General features: G+C 39.3%; 1 protein-coding gene across 1 annotated transcript in view; it reads left to right on the forward strand.

Moving 5' to 3' along the window:
* The window catches only part of CLCA1 (chloride channel accessory 1), a 29989-nt gene that overhangs the window by 2167 nt on the left and 11888 nt on the right, over positions 1-15934 (forward strand). The window contains exons 2-7 of the mRNA XM_058537113.1: positions 2744-2884; positions 3053-3200; positions 5613-5718; positions 9330-9507; positions 12476-12694; positions 13246-13473. Coding sequence (XP_058393096.1) covers positions 2744-2884; positions 3053-3200; positions 5613-5718; positions 9330-9507; positions 12476-12694; positions 13246-13473 — 1020 coding nt within the window. The remainder of the gene's footprint in view (positions 1-2743; positions 2885-3052; positions 3201-5612; positions 5719-9329; positions 9508-12475; positions 12695-13245; positions 13474-15934) is intronic.

A 15934-nucleotide genomic window follows, 5' to 3' on the forward strand; every position in this document is an offset into this window, starting at 1 on the left:
CTTCTGAGAAACATACTTCTCACTACAACTAGTAAATTGGCTTTCTGCTTTGAGTCCTAAATGAGGTGAGTATGGGATAAGTTGGTTTCCACATTTCCTTCTCTGTAACAGGACCACTTTTACAGGCAGTAGTGTGCTCGGAGGCCCTAACTGAGTAGTTCATCAAAGTGTGTTCCTCCCTTTTTGATGTTCCAGAAGTGTAGAGTTGAGGGACCTCATTGTGGGCTTTACCGCGTTTCCTGGCCATTCCTCACTCTCTGCTCCAACAACCTTCTTTCTGAGGGGAGACTCTCCCCCGGGTGCCCTGGTGGGGACAGAAGCCTCTGAGTCAACTCTTAAATACTTGCTTCAGCAGGACAAGCCCCAAGATTTCTCCACCTACAAGTCCGGCAGATGGCGCTGCAGCAGTTCCGTCTACCACACCTGTGCTCCTGTCAGTTTAAGTTGAAGCAGCGAGAGCACATTTCACAGGATGAGGGAATGAGGGTCAGGGAGAAGCATGCTCTCTCTCTGTCACGCACAAACACACAAGACGCACAATGGGAGCAGTCTAGGGTCTCCTCAATGCAGGGAGCCCAGGCACCTCCTGTCTTGGTACTCCTGGACAGTTTGCCATTCATAATCACTTCATTCATTCATTCATTTGTTCATTCATCCGGCAGACATTTGCAGAGCATCTACATTATGTCAGGAACCAAGAATCTAGTGGTGAACATACACTAACCCTGTCCCTAAGGAATTTCTAGCCCATCCTGTAAACTGTCATCTTCAACCTTCTCTCAGCCTTGAGTATAAATGTCTGTTTGGACATGAGGTCCCTCTCAAAATCTGGAACAGATGCCGAAGCAAAGATCCCTTATGAATGTTTCCACTAAAGCATGGAAGACAAGACCATTTCTTGCTGCTTATCTTTCTTCTTGGGAGACACTGAAAAGTCACATTTCCCAAGTCATATTATAATATGACACTCTAACGCAGGAAGTTTTATACCCACTTTTCAACTTTTCTGGTGATCCTGACTCAGTGTTTTTATTTTTAAAAATGACACAATGTTAAATTCTCCTAGCGATTGTTGAAGATCTGGCTTTTTTGGAGGAAGAAAATGCAAATCAATAATGAGAATTTTTTTAAAACTAGCAAGGCAACCATTATTATCAATATTTGAAAGGAGAGAAACTGAGGCTCAGAGAGAGAAAATAAATTCCCCAAGTTTATCACGTTAGGAAGTGGCAGAGCAGGGTTCACCTCTGCGTCAATACCTGAGTACTGCTTCCCCATATAACACTGCACTGTTTCTGCCCCTAAGGCCAACCCCACGGGGCACAGGAGTCTAATCACTCTGGTCTGCTCCAGGAAGGACTTTCATCCTGCAATGATCCCTTTTTTCTCTTGCATCATCGGGGAATTTTTCCATTAGCACATACATGTGCTAGAATAGTTCCCGTTTTTAAAAAAAACAAACCACACAAAACTCCCTTGTCCGGAAGTGCTCCTTCGGCTACTGCTTCGCTTCTCTATTCTCCTTTAATTTACAGAAAACTTCTTGAGCTGTTGTCTGTATTCAGTGCCTCCACTTCCTCACCTCTCCCTCTCTTGAATTCACTCATATGGAGCTGTCATCTCCATTCCACTAAAACGGCTCACCCAGGATGCCAAATCCATTGATCAGTTCTTAGTCTTCATCTTACTTGATTGCTCAACAGCATTTGACACCTATGATCACTCTCTCCTTCTGGAAACACTCTCACCCCATGCCTTCTGATTTCCTTCCCATGCACCAGCTGCTCCTTCTGAGTCTCCTTTGCTGGCTCCTTCTCTTCCCACCTCTAAATGGTGGTGGCTTCCGGGGCTCAGGCTTCAGCCCTCTTCTTTCCTCTGTCTACTCTCGCTTTTGAGGCCAGTGATTTCAGATCTAATAGACCCAATGCCCTTTCAATAATAAATATCTTGTGATACCCTCTCTACTGTCTTGTTGTGATGCATCTCAGGGAACCTGCTGAGGTATTTATAATTTAACACTATGGCTCTTCCATTGTAGAGAAATAAAGTTAGTTGTAACTTAAAAAGAAATTATATAATTAGGCCACTTCCTTATATCTGACACTTAGTACTATACTAAAAATAAATACTATCATAACATTTGGTTAGCCCCCAAATTATTACAGGAGTCAGCGGGTATTGAAGTCATATTCATTTTAATTTGAGTTTCTCTCCCAGTACTGCTTGGTGTGAGACTTTGAGACTTATACTCTCTAATTGTCAGTTTCTTTCTAAAGGTTTATTGATCCTCAAAGGATCAAATGAGATGAAACTAATAGCTTACATTTAATAAGCACTTGTGCTAAGTAAACACGGTTCCAAGGGCTTTTTTGACTTCATTTGGTCCTCACAACCTTATGAGCTGGTCACTGTAATATTTTCCATTTTATAAACGGAGAAACTGAGGCTCAAGAGGGCTCAAGGAAATTGCCCGATGTCCCACAATAGGTGGTGGAGCCGGAATTAGTGTCAGCCTCAGGAGTCTGCATTGTCAACCATTACACTGTGACACAAATCATGCGGTAAGTGCTCAAAAAGGTTAGCTATTATTATTAATAAAAGGTATTTCCACATTTTCCCTTCCCATTTTGATAAATAACCAGTCTTTGGAAATGTAAAATACAGATGTAAATTTGAATGATTGGTAAGTTTGTCTATTCCCAGTCGTAATTGCACTTGTTATGTATGTTTTCTTTTTTCTCAGGACATGGTGACCCAGGCATCTCCATACCTGTTTGAAGCTACAGAAAAAAGATTCTATTTCAAAAATATTGCCATTTTGATTCCTGAAAAATGGAAGACAAAACCTGAATATGTGAGGCCTAAACTTGAGACCTACAAAAATGTGAGAATATCAAGTTCTTTTTCCAAATTCAGTTTTCTTCTGTGATTCAGACTTTTTTATCAAAATGTTCTAGAATCAAATGAAATTGATTCAAAATACTGCAGTGTGACTAAGGTCAATTCATTTACTGAAATTTTGTAATGATAAAAACTTTTTCTTAAATTTTAGGCTGATGTTCTAGTTGCTGAACCTAATCCTCCAGGAAACGATGAACCCTATACCGAGCAGATGGGAAATTGTGGAGAAAAGGGTGAAAGAATTTACTTCACTCCTGACTTCTTAGCAGGAAAAAAATTGCCTCAATATGGACCACAAGGTATGGAGAGAGATGAAATATTCTGCTCTCTTTTTCATAGTTTAATAATTTTATGTTCAAAGTAGATGAAAAATAACATTATCTTTCTGAGTAAGCCTATATAAGCCAAATAAACTATTCACTTAAAACAGGGATTCAGAAGAGTGCATTTCTCATAAATTTAATTTCTTCATATTCTGCATACATGTATAAATATAGTATTTTTAATTTTCAGAAGTTATTATCAGATAATATTAGTAGCAGAAAATAATTGTAAAATAGTTTAATATGTAGTATTAGCTTTCTGTGAATCTGCAGGGAGACTCACCTGAACGAATTAAAACCTCCTGTCTGAAATTCAGGTAGCAGCCACCAGACGACAGAGACACACAGTGCTCTCAGACTTTTATGCACATTCAAATTTATAAACGGACTGTTAAAATGCAGATTCTGATTCAGTAGGTGTGAGGTGGGACTCAAGAATCTGCATTTTTAACAAGATTCCAGGTGATACTGATACTGCTGGACCGTGGACCACACTTTGAGTAGCAGACAGAACATCCTTGCAGTTCAGCTCTCAAAAACATGTAACTAAGGAAAAAGTTTCATTTTACGTCACAAAATAAATTCTTTGTCATTCCCATATGAGCTATACACAGCAATCTTTGGAAAACAAACAGGCAATGTAGTATATAGATTATGTATACTTTCCAAGTATAACCAAATGATTAGTATTAACTAATTAGGTTAAGTAATAACTAGTATTAGACTTCTTTACTATCTCGAAAAGATTGGAACCAGCTTCTTTTTCTTCATTTAAATAGTCAAGGCAGAGGAAACAAACAAACAAACAGAAGAGCCCAGGCGCCTTCATGCTCCACCCGCAAACAGTCTAGAGCATCTACAGACCTTATCAGAGAGATAAAGTCTTGTCAAGCATACCTCCTCTGTGTTGTTCTTCCACCACACTCCATTTCACCTCCATAACAGGAACAGAAAATTCCCAGTGTATGGCTCAATAAGTGTGCGTTAAATTGATTTACCTAACAGCCCCATCCCACTCTGGAGCCCGCTCCAGCATCATGGTCACCATATATAATGTCATTCCTTTAAAATCTCTCCTTTCCGTACTATAACTCCACATCTGCTCCCTCACAATCTTCCCTTACCTTTAAGAGGCCACTAAGTGTTCCTCAGAACCTACAGAATAAAGTCCAAATCCTTAGTGTGAGATTCTAGGGCCTCCTTAGTATGCACCCCCTCACCTAACCCCCAAATTCAGCCTACCCAGGAATTTACATTCCAGAAAAACTGAACATAAGTCACTAAGATTCATCCAAATTTAACAAACGCCCATTGAGTGCCTATTAAGTTCTAGACACTATGTGCCCAGACGTGACAATGAAGTTATGGTGCCTGTCCTCATGGAGACAAGTGTCTAGTGTGAGAGACTGGCAAGTAAGCAACAATGACAATATAACAGGACAAGCGCCATAATAGAATATAATGAAAGTGCAAAGGAGGGTTACCTGGACTAGTTTGGAGATGTCAGAGAAGGCTTCTAGTACATATAAGCTTGATTTTGAAAGAAGAGTAGGAGCTATCCAGGCAGAGACAGGGAAAGAGTATTCTCAGCAGAGGAAAAATATTTTAAAAAGGACCAGAGATGAGCAAAAGCATGGTGTGGCTCTAGAAAGTAAAAGGAATTCAGGAATTCACTGATTATGGAGTTTTGGAACTGGGTGGAAAACAGCAAGAAATATGGCTGCAAAGAGGAGCAGGGCCTGTATCATCAGGGACCTTGTATGCCATGTTGAGAAGTTGGAGTTAACCCTGAGCACCATTAGGGGAGCCATTGAAGACTGGAAACATGGAGGCCAGCTGGGTGGCTATTGCAGTAATTCAGAAGTAACTGGCAATGAGACTGGAAAGATGAGAATATGTCAAAGCAAAAAGGCAGAGGTAGAGCATGCAGGCCTCCAGGTTTGAGCAGATATGAGCCATGAGAGAAAAGGACCTACTGGGGATGCTGCCCTGGCTGCCCTGTGAGTGCCTCTGGCTCCCATAAGAGGTCCATAGGAACCTCCACCATTACACCTGCACCACTAAGGCTTTTAGTTATCCAATCCTGTGTGTCATCTGCTAGATCGTGAGCTACGTAAGGACAAGGCAGTTGTTTCATCTTTGTATGAATAACTGTCTGGCACTTACTTGGTGCCTAATTAACATTTGATGAGCCAACATAAGTAGTTATATTTTACGGAAGTGTGCAGTTGCCATATTAGATTTTTCTTTCTAAGGAAATAAAACCTTTAATTAAAAAAATTAACATAACAAAGCATAATAACATTCAGAACAATGGTTTTCTCCCAGTGTGAGAAGGTAATTTTGCCATTCTTATTGTAATCAGGTGTTTAAAATATTTTCTCACAGGAAGGGCATTTGTCCACGAATGGGCTCATCTACGATGGGGAGTATTTAATGAATACAATAATGACCAGAAATTCTACTTATCCAAAGGAAAAAACAAAGCAGTAATGTATGTATATTTTGATTTAACTTTTCCCAAACTGTATTAAATTGCAATGAATTTTTTCTTTAATTGATCACCTTAAAAATATCAGTCTTTCAGGTACATCCTTATACTTCAATTTCTGTAGACACTGCATTGTGTTCACCACCAAAATTCTAGTTTCCATTCATCACCGTATGGTATACAGAAGTCAAAATGTAACAATGTACATATGAAATTTATATAATGTTATAAACCAATGCTAATTTTTAAAAAATCAGTTTTTTGTCATTTTCTATCTGTCATTCTCTCACAGTGCCTTCTTTTTCAGATCTCCACACAACTACCGTTTTTGTTCACTTTACAAGGGCTTCAGTTGAATTCTCTACTCTGCAACTACAAATCTTTTGCCTCTTTTTGTGTGTGTACAACTATAAGAAATCCACAGGTGCTATGTTCTGTGTCTCCATCTTCTTGTATCAGAATCTGTGACATAAACAAAGCTAATGGGCTCTTCAATGCTTTGGGGGAAGAATGATGTCTGTGTGGATTTTGTCAGTGTGAATGGGCCTGGGAGGGATTGTGGAACTTATCTGAAAGACGATCCAAATATTAAAACAAAACAGAAAACATCTCCCAATTTGAATTAAACCCTGTATGGTATGAGTAGAAAGCAAACCGAACCCTTGCAAAGTACTCTTGGCTGCCATGATTTTATGGGCAAGTTCTTGCAACCAACAGTTTCAGTGAATATAAACTGCTTTAGTACGAACATAAAAGATAGAGAACGTCCCAATTTATTTTAAAGAGCTAGCATCACTCAGATACTAAAATCTGACAGATGGCATGAAAAAGAATTCTGTAGATACAGCTTTCTAAGAAGATTTTAAATAAAAGAATAGTAAATTACATCTGGTAGAATTAAGAGAATAACAAACACACTAAGGCCACGTAAGATGTCTCCCAGAAATCCGAAAATGCTGTGATATTGTTAAGTAATTTATATAGGGTATTGAGTAAAGAAGAAAAATAAATAATTATTCCAAAAGATTCTCAAAAGGAATTGGATAACTTTGCACATTTGTGCCTGAGTTAAAAAATAAACAGCAATCTCTTTTTAGAGACTAGAAGTTGGTACAACACCCCTCTCTGCTTCTGCTTTCAGTTCTACCCGCCTGATGGCTCTTTAAGGATATGCTGTTGGCTTTGGTTCTGTTATCTTTACTGGGTCCAATTGTTTCCAAGCAGAGCTGCACTAGGCTCAGAGCTCAGCCTGGGTTTTTCATTTCTCCCACAGAAGCATTAGTCCTCTCCACTTTTCCCTTTCTTTATCACACTCAAACTCTGACAGCTTGGTCCACTTCCATTATATTTTCAATCATCATTATCTCACTTCAGGCATAAGTAGACACTAAGTGCCCCCTAGAGCCATGAATACCGGATCCCTTTAGCTTGTTCCCTCTGCATGACATAGACCACACCCCAGGGTCACTTCCCTGATGTGATCCCATGTTGGACTGACCTCTCAAATCTCAGCCAAGATGCCGTTCCAAACCTGACGTCTACCTTTCCCACTTCTCTTTTCTAAGCTTCCCGACAGTTAGACCCTGTATATTCCCTTGAGAGAAAAGCTGATCAGTACATATTCCTTTCTAGAGATCTAGAAATGTCTACGTATACGCATGTTTTTCCTTCCACAGATAACATTAGCAAAGCTGACACGATTCCGTGTCCTCTTAAAAAGAAATTTTATTATAACATATTAATAATATTGCCTCTTGTCCAAATTTTTTCTATTACATTTAAGGCCTAGAATAGTAATAGAGGGGACTTTTACTTATTGAATTTTAAATATACTATAAAGCTACATTAATTAAAACAATGTGGACTGACAGACACATATATAATAATTTACCATTTAATATAGTTAGAATTACAAATCTATGAGGAAAGGCAGAATTTCTTAAGATATCAGGACAATTTTTAACTATGTGGGGGAAAAAATTTAACAGATCCTCTTCCAATTGGATTGACTCATTAAACATAAAAAACAAAAACATAACAAAAATTAGAAAAATATTAACAAATATTAAACTGCTATACAGTGAATGTCTTTCTAAGCATTCAAGAATTGGAAAAAGACATAACTAAAAGAATAATAAATTTGGCTACATATAAATTAAAAATTTTATTCACACAAATCTAACATAAACTAAATAAAAAGGTAAAAAACAGAAAAAGATATTTGCAAAAATTAGAAAACCAGGCTTTTAAATGCTTAGTATTGTAACACATAAGGAACTTTTAAAAACCAATAGGAAAATAATAACACCCTAATAGAAAAATCGACACAGGAGAACAATAAATAATTCACCAAAGAAGAAGTAAAAATGGCCAGTAAACACATAAAAGAACACACTTTGCTAGTAATCAAAGTGCAAATTGGACAAAGAAAAGAATCATTGGTTACCTTTTAAGTTACTGTCAATGGGATGAGTGCTCCCACAGATGGTTGATAGAGGCATAAATTAGCACAACTTTCCTGGAAAGCAATTTTGTGACACGTATCAAATCTCTAAAATTTTTCCTATTTCTTGATCCAGTGATTTCATGTTTGAAAATCCATTTTACGGGAAATGATGGAATGAGCTGTAGCAACAGATTTTAAACTATTCATACTTTTGGGTCTGATAATTTACTCTGGGAATCAATCATGCAGCAAATGTGGAAATAGAGCCAAAATTTTGTATGAAATGTTATTTATTCATTGAACTTTTATTTTTAGAACTGACAAATTGGGGGACGGGGAACCAAATTAAACAAATTAGGCTAAATTAATATTATAGTATATAAACATGAAATTATTAAAATCATGTTTCGAAAGAATATTATGAATTATAATAATATATTAAATTTTTTAATATACTAGCATACTAAGTTTTTAAAAGCAGGAGGCACAGCTGCATGTGCAATGTTATGCCGATACATGGAGAAGGAAATGCTCCATCATGTTAGTCGTCTATTTCTGATGGTGGGACATAACTTTTTACTTTTCTTCTTTATACTTTTTTGCTATTTTCCAAATTTTCTATGGCATTCAAATATCTTTTATATATTCAAAAATAAGATGTAGGGAAAAAGCATTCCATTTATAATAGCAACAAAAGTTGTAAGCATATAATATAAAGAAAAATCCAATATACCTATGAACATACAAGAACTATGCAAAAACAGTATGACATAAACTAATTAGAAAAAAAAAAAACAAACAGGAAATGTCAGCAAGGCTTTTGAGGGAAACAAGAGAGGGGTCCTTATTTTCCAGGAATGAGGGGACTAGACAAGGGAGTGTCTCGGGACTTCGATCCTTATTCATTCTAACAGCAGCCGTAAGCCAGACTTAGCTTTTCTGCTGCATAGAAACAAATCCTGATACCATTTTGGGGACCCCTCAGATACTGTCTGCAATCAGAAATGACTCTGATAAGAATTTAATAATTTTGCTCTTTAAGGGGATGTATTTGTTTCTTGGATTACGAGAGGAAATCATAGAAGGCCATCCGTCAGAAACTGACCACAGAGTCTAATGCTTTGAAATGATTACATCACCTAAACATCTAACCTTCATATATTTTCAGATGTTCGGCAGCTATTACTGGTAAAAATTTAGTAAATAAGTGTCAAGGAGGCAGCTGTGCCTCCAAACCTTGCAGACTCGACAAAGTAACAGGGCTATTTGAGAAAGAATGTGAGTTCATACCTGACAGCTCGCAGACTGAGAAGGCTTCCATAATGTTTTCACAAAGTATTGATTCTGTAAGTACCCTGTTCTTTTTTTTTCCCTCTTGACACATGAATTTAGTGAGGTTTTTATCCTAGATGCTGCAAGAGAGGATCAGATCTTAGGAAATCATCAGTGAGCAGCTGATTCTCTGGGGGACAAGTTGGGAGGACAAACTCAGGGACGAAGTCCCATCTTCCCCTCACCCCTTCCTTAGGCCCATTCTTGCTTCTCCGTCATCTCCCTCCCACTAGCTTCTGGTTTAAGTGCTTAGAATTACTTCAAGTGTCCTTAAAGGCAGACAAGCACAAAAATTCTTAGTTAAATAAGAAATTTACACATGGGGATCAGGTAATTCTTTCTACTAGTTAATAAGGACATGACCAGTAGCCTTTCATTAACTTTCAAAGATCTCCTCTCAGCCTGCATATTTGCTTTTGGTTGTTAACTGAAATTTTCTATCTTTTTAAGCGTGTTGGTAGCTTTAGGGAGTTTGTATACAGTTTTAATAGCTTTATATAGTTTTTAAATACTTAATGTTATTTTGTTTTTTTTTTTTTTTTGCTGAGGAAGATCCACCCTGAGATAACATTTGTTGCCAATTTTCTTCTTTTTTTGCTTGAGGATTAGCCCTGAGCTAACATCTGTGCCAATCTTCCTCTATTTTATATGTGGGTTGCTGCCACAGCATGGCTGATGAATGGCGTAGGTCCACACCCAGGATCTGAACCTGCGAACGTGGGCCAGTGAAGTGGAGCACACTGAACTTAACCACTACTCCACAGGGCAAGCCCCATAAATACTTAAAGTTTGATTTTTTAAATAACTAACTTGTCATAAAATGAACTTGACTAATTATCCTTTTTAATGCTAAATATATACATCAGAACATTTGTACAAACTAAGATTAAACACATCAGTTAGCTGACTTGAGTAGGGAGCCTCTCTTATCTTCCAGTGTCTTATATAAAATTATGTTTTTCTTTTGGAATAGAGGGTGAAGGAACTTGCAAGAATCTGTCAATAACAATATGGCTTAAGTTTTAAAATGTGATGTACCATGGTTCACGAGGCCCATCCTTCAGTCTGGCTTTGCAATCCGTTCCCAGACTTATACAGAAGCTTCCAAGAGGGGGCCCAGATTATGTGTTTTAAATTAACCACAGAGTTAACCTTGATGCACAGTCAGGTTTGGGAACCTCTGCCTGGAGGTTTACGAAAAGTTTTTCAGGTTCCCTTGCTAAAAAGGAGCCATACTGATAATATGGAAACACTACCAAAATGACCTGAAAAATGCAAATAAAGAGAAAAAAATAAGTGTTTTACAGCTAATGATTACTTTCTAAATTACTAGAATCCCAGATATTTAGGATTTTTTAGTTGAATAACAATACTATAAAGTCACTGAGAGGAGGAACTAGTTTATGCCTCCTTTGTATACTCTGCTTCCTTTTTTCATCCCCCAAATGCTAGGAATATAAATACTTAAGAAAAGAGAAGAAACTATCATTTATTGGCTGTGTTAGTATTGACCCTATTGCATTTGTTCTCATGTAACTCTTGCATAATAACTACTGCCGTTTTGTAGATAAAAAAACTGACATGCAGGTTGGTTAAGGTTACTTAAAAAACAGCAAACTTATATTGAGCTTTTATTATGCATCAGACACTGGGCTAAATTTTCAGGAAGCAAAATTTAATGAGACAGGTTCCCGCCATAGATGGATATACAGCTCAGTGAGTGCATTATGATACTAAAGGAGCCTCACCAAAGTTTCTATAGGGTACTGTGAGGCCACAGGGTTGAGTAGAAATTCTGTGGGGAGAGAGTAAGAAATGAGAAAACATTTTGAAAATGATCTTTTGGCTGAAACGTGAAGATATGGTTCACAATAAAGATATAGTTCATGAATGATATAGTTCACAATGATGTAGTTCCTTGACAAAATGGGAATCCTGAGCAAAGGTAGAGAGATATGAAACAGTCTGGCAAGTATGAGAACTTATAGCCTACAGTGGGGGAAACAGAGTCTTGGAATGCACAGCCAGAGTGAAGAGGAAGAGTGAAGCGAAAATCCAAATCATGGAGATTACTGTTTGCTATGTGAAGTAATCCGCATTGTGGTATGTGAACAATGATGAGCCACAAAAGGATTTTAAGGACAGGAGTAAGAAGGAAGTGCTCTGGCAGCTGTGGAGTGGACCACTTGGAGGGGGAGCAAGACGGAAAAGTCAGAGAGGAGACTGCAATAGTCTGAAGGAAGGAGTGTGAGGGCTTGAATGATGGAGATTCTATTGGAGAAGGAGAAAAGATAATGAACTGGAGACAGAGTGAAATGTATTGATCATGGTTATTTTGTGGAGGGAAGAGGTAGGAAAACTCCCAGTTTCCTGATGTAAGTGACTGGGTGAATAGTGGTAACATCAAGTTAGGAAATACATGAGGAAGAGGAACTGAGTTGGAGGAAAGGTGATGAGTTCTATTACGAACATGTGAAATTTGAGAAGCCTGAGAGACATCCAACTGGATTTTGGAGAGAGCTGGAAAGTTGGGTGTTTAAAGTTCGAATGCAAGGTATTGGGAAGTGAGTGGGAAGAAAAGAAGTGAGTGGGAAGTGAAAGGATGGAGAGATAAGATGGTACTAGGAGAGAAATGTTGAGATGCAAGTGACTTAAAGATAGTGATGATGGCTTGAAATGGCAAATTGAGAAGCAGAAAGGAAGCCAAGGGCAGGTAAATAGGTTGTTGAGGAGCACTAGGGGTCCAATGTGGTTGAACACATGGTTTCAGATAGGAACTCCAAATTATGACTATGATTTTCCGCAGCAGCACTCTGCAGTGACTGTGAGATTGAGCCAACTTTATGGGTTAGCAAGGCAGACTGGGGAGAAGGGAAAGAAAGCAAAATATTTTAAATCTGCATTTAAAATAATTTAATCAAATTATTAAAGATTTTAGTAAGTAGTTTACTGTTGTCTATATCATTTTATTGACAATTTCAGGTGGTCCAATTCTGCACAGAAAAAAATCACAATAAAGAAGCCCCAAACCTGCAAAACCAAAGATGCAATCTCAGAAGCACATGGGAAGTGATTCGCGATTCTGAGGACTTTAAGAAAACCACTCCTATGACGACACAGCCACCCCAGCCCACCTTCTCACTGCTGCAGATTGGACAAAGAATTGTGTGTTTAGTCCTTGATAAATCTGGAAGCATGGCGGTATGTTCAAAGAGTCTTGGTTTTCTGGATGTTAGTCTCACGTTTGTGCACGATACGATCTGGAACATAACTTGGAACTGGCTGGGAATAAATACAACCCCAAGGGTCACAACAGTTAAAACAATGACATTGCCATCAGAAAGGCCCACCTCAATTTTATTCAACAAAAATTAAGCATCAAGTGTCTCATTTGACAAATTAGCTTTCAATTATGAGCAAAGATCTGATAAATTACTTAGCCTTAATATTTTTTAAGTTTCGCTGACACTATGTAGGTCTATGGTATTACTAAAGCATTGAACTGATAATTGAACTAAATCCTAGTCTGGCTTTATCTTTTAGGGCTATTTATACAAAAGCCCTAAAATTCTACCCAAAGATACTACTAAATATAAAGAAGAAAATTTCCCCCGTAGAAGGATATGCCTTGAGTAAGCTTGCTGTCCTTTACTCTACGTTGAGGCAGCCACTTCCAAATTCTAGCCTGTTTTGTTATTAGTTCTGCCCGTTTAAACCCAACCTGACTGCTTTTCTTTTGCTTCTCCATTCAGACTGGTGGCCGCCTTAACAGACTGAACCAAGCAGGCAAACTTTTCCTCCTGCAGACAGTTGAGCAAGGGTCCTGGGTTGGAATGGTGACGTTTGACAGTGCTGCCCATGTACAAAGTGCACTCATACAGATAAATGGTGGCACTGAAAGGGACTTGCTCACCAGAAAGTTACCCACAGTGGCCTCAGGAGGAACGTCCATCTGCTCCGGGCTTCGATCAGCATTTACTGTGAGATAAGTTCCCCCATCGTAGTTTGCCAATGTTTACAATTTATGCTTCCTAAGAAATTCGCCTTTCCAGTGTTTCCATACATGCCTAGTGTCTAGTTGAATCAGACAACCAAGGGCAGAGCAATGGTTCAAACAATGCAAAAACACAGGTCCCTAAAGCTGTTGTTAACTAATTCATTCATGCTTTTGTGCTTTTCTGCATCTGTGCATTCATGCTTTCCTACATGCATTTCTGCATTAAAAATATCCACGGTGTGCCTTCTACATGCCAGGCAGTGTGTTAGGCATTAAGTATACCAGGATGGCCAAACAGACACCACACCTCCTGTCACAGAGCTTATAATCTTACTGGGGGAGACACATTAACCATGTAGTCACACAAATAAGTGTAGATTCACAAAGTGTAATGAGTGCTATGAAGAAAAGTTCCACAGGGATGTAAGAGAGTATCTTCCAAGAGGAAAAAAAATGAGCTTGGGAGTATGGTTCAACTTTGAGAAAGCTTAACACGCCAAACTTCTGGGCATATAGGATTTCCTTTTGGGCAAGTAAATGCCTTATTTATTAAAGCAGAAGGCCTTAGGAACTGTAAATGTAATTGTATTGGGGTATATGCAAAGATCTCATCCAACCATCCCATCACATCATTCCTCTACTTAGATATCAATGTCTCCCCATTTTCAACAAAATTCAGTAAAAATTTCTCTGTATAATATTTAAGTTCTTTCATAATATAGCCCCTTTCCAGGCTTCAGTATCAAGGACTCTCTTCTAGGTATCCTATGTTCAAGCAAATTGGGTCACCTGTCCTGCAGAGCTTCCACGCTTTTGCCAGGCTGGCTCCCCACTCAGAGTACTTACTCCTCCCTCCTTCATACTTCAGATCACACGCATCTTCAGAGATCCATCACAGACACCACCTACTTCTTGACATCTTTCCTGATGCTTCCAATTGTGTAGATTCTCTCTTTCTGAATCCTATGACCTTTTTTTCTTTTAATATCTCTTGTGACTTCTAGGCTCTTATGTCTTGTTTTCTAATCATATGCTTCAATCAAGCAAAACTTCTTTAGGGATAGGATTTATCTTTTCACCTCCTAGGTTGCTGGCACAATATCTTTTCTACAGGAGGTTGCCGATAAATAAAATTGAATGGAGTTATTTGATTCATCTGATACTTAATCACTCCAAATATAGAATACAATATTCTATATTTATTTAGAGGCTGTTTAGCCCCATGAAACAAAGAATAGGAGGCTGAAAGAGCCTAGGCTGGCTGGCCTGAGGTCTCAGAATCTCCGTTGCGTCTTGGGCAGGTCTGCCCTCTGCCTGCTGTGAGGTATAGCACGTGAAAGGGGCTGTTCCAGATTCCCAAGCAGTAGCAGGAAGATTTTGTTTCCAGGTCACACTGTTTCATGTGGACAACAGACTCAACCATTTCCTCAAATGCAGTCTGTCCCTCTGGCCCTTTTATTCCACCTTGAAGGTCAGTTCCCTAAAAGTGGTTTCTAGTGCGTACACAGTCAGCTGCAAAACCCTTCTCCAGATGCCTGTGTGCATCTCGGTTCTCTCGCCTCTGCCACTCATCCAAGCTTTGATTAAAGAAGCAAATGAGGGGGGTGACTAACAATGAAACCACTGACATGTTGTACTAAACTCCTGCTATGCAAAATCCTAGGGGAGATGACTAATGCCAGATGGCCTGGTGGTGAAGAGAAAACTTCTGGTCTTGCATTTTCCACTCAGATGGTGAGACAGAGGGTGAGGGATACACTTGGAATTTAGATGCTCCTCCCACCCAGTGGAGTCTGGGTGTGGGGCAAGAGCAGCTTGTGTGTGACTTCAGGGTGATGAGGTAAAGGGCCTTGCATCCTACACCACCCTCAAGATCTCCACTGGTCCCTGTTGCAGGGCCTTGGTCAGGTCTGTCCTGGGCTCCTGGCAGTGATGTTTGCAGAGGTGTGGTCACTGGACTTTGCTTGTTTTCTTGGCTTGATCAGGACCCAGTGGTCCTCCCTGACTGACTCAGCCCACCTTGGCTCTCATTGTTGGAGCAGAGCCATGAGCACCCCGGCATCCTCCATCCAGCCCCTGAGCAAGCTGTACATCCCTCTACCTCCTATGGGAAGATGACCTGTTCTCTTGCCTGCCAACTCTCAAGTCAGCTGTCTTCTGTCTCCCCTATGGGATATGTGGGAACTTCTGCATGTTTTCCATGACACATAGCAGTGATGCGGAGAGGGCAAGGGAATCCAAATTGAGCCCTTTCTCTGGCCTTGCAGGCCCTGCAGCTTGGTCAGATGGAGGCCTTGGCTGCATCTGATAGGCTCTTGAGCTCCAGGCTCCTTCACATGGCAGCAGTCACAGTTCTGCTCTCTTCCCTTGTGAGGCAGCCCCCTCTCAGAGTTCAAACAGAGTGGGGTGGAAGTTTCCTCTGCTCTCCACTTTCCTTTCAACCT

Source organism: Diceros bicornis, chromosome 4 (assembly GCF_020826845.1).
Source record: "Diceros bicornis minor isolate mBicDic1 chromosome 4, mDicBic1.mat.cur, whole genome shotgun sequence".
In the NCBI taxonomy this organism is placed as follows: Eukaryota; Metazoa; Chordata; class Mammalia; order Perissodactyla; family Rhinocerotidae; genus Diceros; species Diceros bicornis.